Raw genomic sequence first — 10,919 nt, 5'->3', positions numbered from 1 at the left:
GAGGGAGAAATGAAGAAAGGCAACGTTCAAAAGAACAACATACGGTGTTCGACACTATGCATTGCTTCACTCTCTCTCATCACAATCTTCATTATTCCCTTTTGTGAGTCCTTCAACTATGGCCAAGCCCTGTCCCAGAGCCTCCTCTATTTCGAGTCACAGCGTTCAGGTCGCTTACCCTACAATCAAAGGGTCACTTGGCGTCACCATTCTGCCCTCACTGATGGCCTAGAACAAGGGGTACATACATTACTTCAAACCTTAAACTATGTTATTTACCTTTTGTGCTAGCTTTACATTCATTCTAATATTATGGTTATTGTTTTTTTGGGCACGTAGGTGGACTTGGTGGGAGGGTACTATGATGCAGGGGACAATGTGAAATTTGGGTTGCCAATGGCTTTCACCATAACACTCCTCTCATGGGGTGCTATAGAATACGGCGAACAAATCGCTGCTGCCGGCGAGTACGCTCACGCTCTGGAGGCCATCAAGTGGGGAACCGATTATTTCATCAAGGCACACACTCAACCAAATGTTCTTTGGCTTGAGGTATTAATTTCCATTCCAGTGAATATTCTTTTCTAAATTTTATTTTTGAACATTGATTATCCCACGCGCCGCCGTTGAAAATGGGACGAATGAATACTTCTTCCAAGCTAACCGGAGGAATAGATTTAAATGTCGGAAGAGTCAACGGATTCGTCCGGAATTTCCTGCAATCTCGCCGTGACTGGCGCTTGTTATCACTCTCAGCTGGGGCATGAACATGGAATTTTATAAATAAGATATGTTAAATTAAAGTATAATCCAAAAGGAAAATTATTATGTAATCCGGTCGTATAATTTCAATTAATCATGGGATATGTTATGATTTTTTTTAATAAATTAAGAAATGTAACTATTTATAATTATTACATAAAGATTAGTCGACATCCAACGTCCAATTAAAAACATAAAGATTAGTCGAGATTATAATACCTTAAATAATATAGTAATAATTATTTTTAATATATTAATTAGAAATTGTGTTAGTAAATGTAAATAATGAGTAATGATATATATATATTTTAAACCTTCTATCAATACTTCTTAGTTTTTTTTCTTTTTATTAAGTTATAAATACTATCATGTTTATATTTTTTTTCAAACTCTTTGTAGGTGTAAGATAACATGTTATCAAACATTTTCCGCAAATAATATGTTTTTAATACTGTACGTTACAGATTTCACTAGTTTAGGATTCAGACTTGCAAAAATGACAACAACATATTTAGCGAAGTATACAGAAATAATAAAAAAAAAATAGAAAAAAAAGTGTGCTACGTTAATGAAATGAAGACGATAAATTCCTTTATAAAACTGGTTATATGTGTATATTTGGTCTTATGAGTTAAAATGTTCAGGTGGGTGACGGCGACACTGATCATTACTGTTGGCAGCGGCCGGAGGACATGACGACATCACGGCGAGCTTATAAGGTTGACGCCAACAACCCCGGCTCGGATGTCGCGGGCGAGACGGCGGCAGCATTGGCAGCGGCATCCATTTTGTTTAGGAGAACAAACCCACATTACTCTCAACTACTTTTGCATCATGCACAACAGGTTACGTAGTTATGGATTAATTTAATTAGGATTAATTTGAATTGGTCGTGAGAGAGATTATAAAAGGGATGTGGTTGTTGTGTTTTGTAGTTGTTTGAGTTTGGTGACAAGTACAAGGGCAAGTATGATGAGAGTGTTGGAGTGGCTAAAGGGTATTATGCTTCGGTTAGTGGCTACATGGATGAGTTGCTCTGGGCAGCAGTTTGGCTATATAGGGCCACCCAAAAGGAGGAATATTTAACCTATTTTTTGGACAAGGCTTATGACTTTGGTGGGACCACTTGGGCCATGACTGAATTCAGCTGGGACGTTAAGTACGCTGGTCTTCAAGCCATTGCTTCCATGGTATGTAATTCCCTCACACACTTCCCAATTTGAAGACTCACTTCCCTTCTCCTTTTTTCTTTTCCTTTATTGTAAATTGTAATATCTCCTTCATTATTCTTCTACCTTTCAAAGTCTTAAACTGTCAAAAAAGGTACATTAGAAGTACTATACTCACTTTCAAAAGAAAAGAAAAAAAGCGCTATACTACTAGTATTATCGGACCTTAGTTACATATTATGGGCCAAGGTTTATTTCTTTTTATATAGAGAGAGAAGTGACACTTTCATACTACACTTTCTTTTACTTTCTTATAAATATTCTCTTTTTGATAAATTTTATTTCTCATTTAATATAAATCAAGAGAAAAACATTGTTTAACAGTTCCTTATGGAAGAAAAGAAGCACAAGAAACACGAAGTCATACTCAAACAGTATCGTTCAAAAGCCGAGCACTATCTATGCGCGTGTCTCAACCTCAACAGCGTTACTAACGTGGAGCGCACCCCAGGAGGGTTACTATACGTCCGCCAATGGAACAACATGCAATACGTAGCAACGGCGTCGTTTCTTCTCACGGTGTATTCTGATCATCTCCTAGCCACTGATCAGAAGCTGCATTGCCAAAAAGGGGAGGTGGGTCCCCATGAGATGTTGGCCTTTGCAAAATCACAGGTTGATTATATTTTGGGCTCGAATCCAATGGCTATGAGTTACTTGGTAGGCTACGGTCCAAAATTCCCGCGGAGGGTGCACCATAGGGGCGCATCCATTGAATCATATGGGGAAAATAAGGGCTTTATTGGGTGCACTCAGGGTTATGATAATTGGTATGGACGCGTTGAACCCAATCCAAATGTACTCATTGGGGCACTCGTTGGTGGGCCTGACATCAAAGACCAATTTAAAGATGAGAGACGAAATTACGTTCAAACAGAGGCTTGTACCTACAATACTGCAGCACTAGTAGGGGTTTTTGCTAGATTGCATCAATCACATGCACATGCACATGCTCATGTTTATTACAATGAAACCCCTTTGGTAGCTTCTAGCTAATTGGGGTTATATAGATTTTTTTTTGGTCCATTATTCCGGGCAAAGAATATTTCTTAGCAGTGCTTACTTAATTTTTGCACTGCCATTGTAATTGTAATTTGAGTATTTTAGTATATAGTAAGATACAAACTATACAATCAATGCTGACGCAGAAACGCGTCTGGACACATTAGGTGGAATAGCAATTTGTACCAATTTATACTTAGTCTAGCAATTGGAAAGAGTTGCATTCGTAGTTAAATTAGAAGGTTATGTTCTTTTGGGTTAGTAGTTAAAGACTTGGACAATTTATACCATGTGCTTTTATTTTTGGTCGTATTTACGACTTTATTCAAACCTAAGAATTTTAATTTATCACAAAGAAAACAAACTAATTAACTAATTTAAAAACGTGAAAATTTAGTGAGTTTCAACGTCAAAAAGGACAGTTGAGAGAAAAGTTTAAAGTTTGATAGATTGGCAACCTAATAGTAATAGTTGCAGCTACGGACACAAAAAGGGAAGTGTCATTGGTAATACTTGGACTAATCTTAAAAAATGCACTTCTTTCTTCATAACTCTGCTTGCTTGGCATCTGATTTTCCATTCTTCTTCTTCCCCTTTAATTACGGTTGCAACGAAGGGCCCAAAAGCACTTTTCCTTGAAACCGAATTTGCGGGGAAATGGTCTCGCATGAGGCACATGGAAAAGCCACCCAAAACGAAAATCAAGCAGGATTTAGTGCCACGACGTTAATTCAAGTATATTTATTTGTCACAATCACAGGGCATCCAGTTCATTTGTTTTGGGCATTATGCCATGGCTCAAGGCAAATTAAACCTGCCGTGACCTGAATCTTCAATATATAGTACTCGAATCTGCTTATTCTAGTATCTTCACAATGCATTGATTCTACCATCGTACGACAGGGCCCCTAATCTGCCAAACAAAATGCTCATTAAATTTTAAAAAATGTTTGTTGGCAAATATTTTAATATATATTTTTTTATATAAATATGTTTAAAAAAAATGTTATTACTTGGAACGTTATTTTAAGTAAGATCTTTGTTTATTATTAAGGTGTCTTATTTTTTTTTACTTTTTTTTTTAAAAAAGTTGATTTAATTTTTTTTATGATTTACATGCTTGATTTTGAATAACTTAAATTGATTGAAATTTTTAAACTACAATATAATTATTTTTTATTTAAGTTGTCTTTTTCAGTTTCAAACATCATCTAAAAATGTTTTAACAGTGAAAAATGTTATTAAAAATGATATTTAATTTTGATTGGAATTGAAGAAAAAAATAAATTATATTAATATTAATTATTTGAATTAATACTTCACAATTTGATTAATTTCAATTTTAATTATTTTCAAAATTTAATTTTATATATTTGCACTATATATCTTTCCTTTGAACTTGGATTGTTTCCAAAAATATATTAAGCCATTCTCCACGTAAATTTTGTTTTTAGTTTTATTATGGTTAATTCTATTTTAAATTAAATTAGTTCCAAAAATAAATTGTTCATTAAATATTTTCATGAATAAATATTATAAGAAATGAAACTTTATTAAAATAAATATTTTTTGTAATTAAATTTGAATCAAATATTGACGGAGGAACATTTTTCATCAATGATTAGAGTGAGTATAAATTTCATTTGCAAGGTCTAAATTTAGTACAGTAGAAAATGTTATCAAATAATTATTTTATAACAATCATTACCTTGGATACCATAATTTATTGTATCATTGTCGAACTAAAATATACATAAAATTAAAAAATTAAAATTAAATTCATGCAATAATTTAATTGTAATTTTTTTAAATTTGCCTAAAAAAAATATTATAATTAAGATAACTATTTAAAAGATAACTACTATTAACGAATAAATAATAAAATAATATTGATTTCATTTATTATTAAATTTATTGTTTTGGAGAAATGAAGATGGGGACTTCGCGTGACATCCTTATATATAGTCACAATTACCAAATCAATTACCAAATCAATCTCTTGAAATATTTCTTAGTCACAATTTTAAGTTCTTCAATGATTTTATGCCTAAATTAGTTCTGATTAAATCTATTATCAAAATAATTTCTACAACTTTTTGTTATTACTTTTCTCATTTATCTTGTCATTTTTTTAATGTCAAATTTAACCCTTGACCTAGTCAAAGATGGGTAAAAATTCCCTAAAAGAAATAACAAGTATTGTGTTTGCCAACTTTTTTATTTTTGCTTACATTAAGAGTTAAGAGGCTAGAAACTCCCCATAAAAGAATGAGAAATGATAAGTATTATGTTTAATTGAGAGGAAAAAATATTACTACAATTTTTGATTATATTTTATAAAAAAAACATATTTTTATATAGTTTATGATTTAAAATAAAAAAGTTAGATAAAATTTTAATTAGAATTAATTAGTTTTAAATATTAGCATTTAAAAGGGGTAAAAATATAAAAAGACTCCTGGAATGCGATGGTTTGGTGTCGTCGGCGCTCATCACGACGTCAACATGGAATAGCATAATAACTGTTATGTATATTTTGTTGTATGCTACTAATAGACATTGGCTCTTTGTCTCTTTTCATTGACGTAATTGTTTCTTCCATGAAAGTGGTCCAATCATATTATCTTAATTCTTTCCGTATTGTCTTTGATGTTTTAACCTTTTTTTATTTATTTATCAATATTGTATTGCACTAATGTAAGCTTTCCGTATTATCATATTGACGTGCTAGCCTATTTTTATATTTAGTGTGTTGTATGTATTATGTTGTTATAGGTATTATCTGATTTGAACAGGAGATTTGTGTCATTTGATGGTGTTATTGTAGACGTTCATTATGCGTGTGGTATTATCAAGTTGAATTATTTTCGGAGATTGATTTGTTTGCTTAATTATGATCTATGAACTATGAACATGATACAAAAATTTGTGACTGCCAAACTCTTGCATTCATCACCAATTTATTTAACTTGCCTGCATCTCTTATTCTCTTGAATATGATGCCTATAATAAGGACATGCTGAAATTGTTTTGATGGGAATATTATTTAGACTGAAGGTTATGTACTGACTTGATCCTTTAGGAAATTATTGTTCGGACAAGAAACCTGCAGCAGTAAATTGGATCGAGGGACGTGGGAAATCAGTTGTTTGTGAAGCAATTATCAAAGAAGAAGTGGTGCAGAAGGTATTGAAAACCAACGTGTCTGCCCTGGTGGAGCTTAACATGCTCAAAAACCTTGCTGGTTCTGCTAGTAACATTGTTTCTGCCATCTTTATAACCATCAATGATGGGAGGCACCTTCACATCTCAGTGACCATGCCTTACATTGAGGTGATTTAGGGAAGGAAAATGGAGAAACATTAGATTAGATTGTTGGCATCCACGTTTGGCTCTGCATTGCTGTCTGTTTAGATCTTTTATTATTTGGAGAGAGGAAAGTAGACTTATACTCTAGATGTTCCCTGTCCCCCTTCTGGATCATTTCTTCTTTTCATTGCTTCTTCCATTCAGTGGGTGTTAACACTTTTTTTCTCCTCAATCAAGACATACATTTTACTTGTTATATTCTAATTCTTTTCCCCTGTGTAATATGCTTAGCATGTTTACAATAGATTTTTGCAAAAAGCACTAGAGGTAGTGTTTAGCATTGGTGTTCGAGGTATTTCATTGGCAAAATGCTTCTTAAGTATTCAAGCATAAGGATCATCACTCAGTCATTTGATGTTGGCTTATCGATGTTATAGGATGAACTTATAAATTAATAGTTTTAAAATAGTTAGTGGATAATTATTTTTTTTTTGTCATGTTTTTCGGTTCCTAATTTTGTATATGAAAAAGAGTTTTGTTCCAAGTGTAGAATTTATTTCAATGATTTTTACACTTTAAATGATTGTATATGTTTTCAATTCATGTAAATAGGATACTGTTTACTTTTAGTCACTTGAAATTAAATTAACTTATTTTGATCTCTCGTTTATAAAAATATGCTAGAGTAATCTTTATTTTCATAAATTAAGGAGAAAAAATAACATGATGATAAAATTGACTTCACCCAACACTTAACATATTGGATTGACTCATTGCTTTTAGGAGTATACTGTCAATGTTCCTAAGAGATCATATGCTGTTAACCAGGTTTGTAACTTTGCCTGCAAGAGCAATTTTTATTAAGTACAATTTGCTGTTGTGGTTGTAATACTGGGTTTTAGTTTTGAGGTTGAGTGAACTTTGTTTTATTACACCATTTCAAATTACATGTTTTGTTTAAGAATCGCCACACTTTCGAGAAGCCAGTAAAGATTTATAATTAGGAAACTGGTATTTATGAGTTCTCGTCTTGCGTGGGATGAATTTGGCATATTCTGCTACATCTATGTGCTTTTGTAAAATACAGGGGAAAATAACGAAAAGGCTACTCTGTATAGGAGGCCATAGTTAGTGAGATCAGCAATTCCAGATGGTTTCTGCAGGTTTTATATTAGAATTGTGGTATATAATTCTTTCTGTCAACCGATCTCAAGTCGATTAAAATTATTATGAATGATAAATTTATTAATTTTAGAATAATTATTTTACAAATTATATCAACTTAAAATTTTTAATTTTTTATAATAAAAAATAAAAAATTTTAGTTGATATAATTGTTAAAACAAATTCATTGATTTGCAACATAAATTTTTTTATATTAAAAATGTACTTTTGATTCTAAATCATACATATGATTTATCATATGTAATTTTATTGAATCATTTATATTGAAAATAATTACATAGCTAATACTTAAAGCCACTGGAACTGAAACAACTTCTGCTTCACGTCACTATTTAAAATGTATGACTATTCATGTAAGCATGAAGCTGAACAAAAGAAGAAAAAAAAGTGGCTGAGGTTTGTGTTGTATTTGAAGAGTAGCGACCGAAAAAATCGCAAGGCATAGCTTAGCTCCACATACTGATAATAATATTATTGTTATTTATTTATTTATTTTAATTGGGCCACTCTTCCTTTCTACTACACTCTTGATCCTCTTCCTCTATCTTCTTCTTCTAAAGCCTCTGTTCATCTTTCTCCATGCTCTTCCACACCTTCTCGCTCTTTTCCCCTCCAAACTACAACGCAAACCCACCAACAACCCAAGGCTGCTGACGATCATCGACCCCATTTTGCTCTTTTACGGCGTCGCCACCACTTCCTGTTTCGACACGCAAACACTTATCGTCACCGTTAGTGTTTTGGCCGCCGTTGCTCTTTCTCTCTTCCTTGGCCTTAAGGTTCTTCATTTTTGTTCCTTCACTTCTGGGCTTCTCTTACTTTTCATAAAAATATCTTTTTTTTTTCCTTCTTTGTTATAGATGTAATGTAACACTTACTGTTTTACTATAAGACCCACGTGCATTTATGTATTTAGTTATCTATGCTTTCGGAAATGTGTTCTTTTTAGTCATAGTGTGGGTCCAATTTTGCTAATTATTCGCGTTTATTAAATAGTGTCTCTTGGTCTTAAGATTGATGTTACTTCTGCCTAGTGCCCTTCCTCTCAGCTGCTTCAATTTTGTTTTTGGAAATTTGCAAACATTCACCCCATTTTGGTGTGGAACAAGAGAGATAGGAAGAATAAACAAAAGCAGAGGCACAAAGGGATAGAAGTAACAAGTAATGTGATGGAAAGTATAGAGAAAGATAGAGAGAGATAGGATGAAAAATGATGTGGAATAAGAGAAATTTAGTGAATGTTTATAATTATTCTTTGATTTTTTTTGTTGGTTTTGATAAAATAAAAAACAATTTTTATGAGAGGGGTGGTGGTGGACTAGTGGTGAATGCAACAACCCGTTTACCTCATTCAGAAATTTGCTATAGGATTCACACGCATAATTGCATCCACTTTTGCTTACGGAAGTGTGTATGCTACTTTCTGACATGACATTGTGGTTCAAAGTTGATGCTTGTGATTGCTAATGAGTGATTGGATTTTGCAGGGTGATCCGGTGCCTTGTGAGCGTTGTGCTGGCAACGGTGATTATCTTTCTGCATTTGAGCTTAAACATTGATGTGCTATGCTTTATGTTGATTATTTAGGGCTTTATACCAAGAATATGAGGAACATTTTAAAATATTAGGAGCCAGGATATCACTATTTATGTGGATACTTGGGTTCTGCTTGATTGAGCATGTGGATAGTGAGGGGATCGAAAATACTAACAATTTCCCTCCTCTTCATGTTTTTGTCATATCAATGAAATGCGTAGTGTTTTTCATGTTAAAATCTCCACCTGCCAGGCTCCTATTTTCCACCTATTCAACCAAGCAGACATCAGGGGCACTTGGTTCAAGTTTCGAACAATATTCCCAGAGCAACAACATGCCTGAATTTGTATTCCCATCAGGGGAGCTATCAGTAGCAAGTGCTTTATGAATTTTGTTTATTTTCTACTGAAACTAAAACTTCGTACCCCATTGTCCAGAGGCTCTTCGCTATGCGAAAGTATGGGGGAGGGATGTTGTACGCAGCCTTACCCTTGCATATGCAAAGAGGCTGTTTCCGGATTCGAACTCATGACCAACAAGTCACCAAGGCACAACTTTACCGCTGCATCAGGGCTCGCCCTCTTATTTTCTACTGAAACTAAAAGAAGAAAACCTTGAATGAGAAGATGCTGACTCAGGGTCACCTGTATAAGTTTGTGGATAACATATGATCTTCGAATTTTGACTTGATGACAGGTCTTATTGGGTTTCTACGACTATAATGTATGACAATATAAAGCTTCAACGGCTCAACCAATTGTTTTTGGATTAAGATTTTGCTTCCTAGTATCCCAGTTTTTGCTCTCCTTACCCCTTTCCACCTATGCTTTCTCCTTTCAATAATTATATCACCCAGTAAATGGAGATATATTGTATGACAATAGGTCATTTGGACTGGAGAAAGAAAGTCTAGTACCTATTTTAGTGAATGGTTATGAATGAGAATTCTACTTTTTACTGCCATTTTCCCTCTCAATGCTTTTACTATTCTTGTGACCCTCTTTGTACTTTAACCAATGGGATTTCTGCAAGTCTGCCTTTCATAAATTGACTTGTGTTTTACATTGTATATGAAGTAAAGGAGAAACTTGTGTTAGTATTATTGACAGAAGTTACTATTTTTTAATAACATTGCTGACAAGCAGGTGGGACAAAATGTGTTTTTTGCAACGATGGCAAGATGAAGCAAGAAATGGGGTTAATTAACTGTAAAGTATACAAGGGTTCAGGTATCTCTTTCTGTTCTCATATGCATAACACAAATTATTATGATTGCTTATATTTTGCATTCTTTTACTTTGGATTCAATTCCTTTTTATTTACCACCTATAAGAATTTGTTTACTGTTGATGTGTGACTGAAAATCAATACTCTTTCTCCCCCCACGTTCATGAATGGCTTAAGCTTACTTTAGGCCTTTATATGGTTCTTTCTGTTTATGCGTGTGTTTCCACTTTATAGGATTGATATTCTGCAAGAAATGTGGAGGTTCTGGATATTCCCGTCGGCTATGAGCTGTGAAATTACTGTTATATCTAAAAACCATCTGTTCTGAAGTATGTAAGATCTTGTAACAATTTTACTGTCCATAGTGTCTTTTTTCTGTGAATCATTTTAATCATGCTAATCTGCGGCCCTTTGAGGTATTGGCCAATTGCTTTTGCATAAAATCAGTCAAATTTTGTTCTTATGTTAAATTTCCGTTGCAGAGATCTCATATAAGTGTAGCAATCATATCATGTAAAAAAAAAATGTTTTTAGTCATATAAATTTGACCGATGTAGTGTTTGATCTTTTTTTATATATAAGTTTTTTTTCTCCTTAATGATAAAATATGTTTTATATTTTCATCTATAATATTTATATATATGTAACTTTTTTTAGAAATATAAATTG

The 10,919-nt window shown here is 33.2% G+C and overlaps 1 protein-coding gene and 1 pseudogene across 1 annotated transcript; both read left to right on the top strand.

Moving 5' to 3' along the window:
• On the top strand, nt 1-3,275 carry LOC100786912 (endoglucanase 11). Its single transcript, XM_006596525.4, has 5 exons — nt 1-240; nt 340-552; nt 1,407-1,607; nt 1,698-1,952; nt 2,316-3,275. The coding sequence occupies exons 1-5, from the start codon at nt 10-12 to the stop codon at nt 2,985-2,987; spliced, it is 1,572 nt and encodes a 523-aa protein (XP_006596588.3). The 5' UTR covers nt 1-9; the 3' UTR covers nt 2,988-3,275.
• Nucleotides 3,276-3,650: 375 nt separating this feature from the next.
• On the top strand, nt 3,651-10,753 carry LOC102667460 (uncharacterized; annotated as a pseudogene).
• The last annotated feature ends 166 nt before the right edge of the window (nt 10,754-10,919 follow it).

Source organism: Glycine max, chromosome 14 (genome assembly GCF_000004515.6).
Source record: "Glycine max cultivar Williams 82 chromosome 14, Glycine_max_v4.0, whole genome shotgun sequence".
Classification (NCBI taxonomy): domain Eukaryota; kingdom Viridiplantae; phylum Streptophyta; class Magnoliopsida; order Fabales; family Fabaceae; genus Glycine; species Glycine max.
Note: the sequence above shows the minus strand (reverse complement) of the source record. Positions and strands in the feature narration are given on the sequence as shown.

What these genes read in the sequence shown, in the direction of transcription:
- LOC100786912 (XM_006596525.4), top strand. Translation starts at nt 10, where the DNA reads ATGAAGAAAGGCAACGTTCAAAAGAACAACATACGGTGTTCGACACTA. An exon ending in CAAATGTTCTTTGGCTTGAG is followed by an intron (nt 553 to 1,406) that starts GTATTAATTTCC and finishes TAAAATGTTCAG; the next exon opens with GTGGGTGACGGCGACACTGA. An exon ending in TTTTGCATCATGCACAACAG is followed by an intron (nt 1,608 to 1,697) that starts GTTACGTAGTTA and finishes TGTGTTTTGTAG; the next exon opens with TTGTTTGAGTTTGGTGACAA.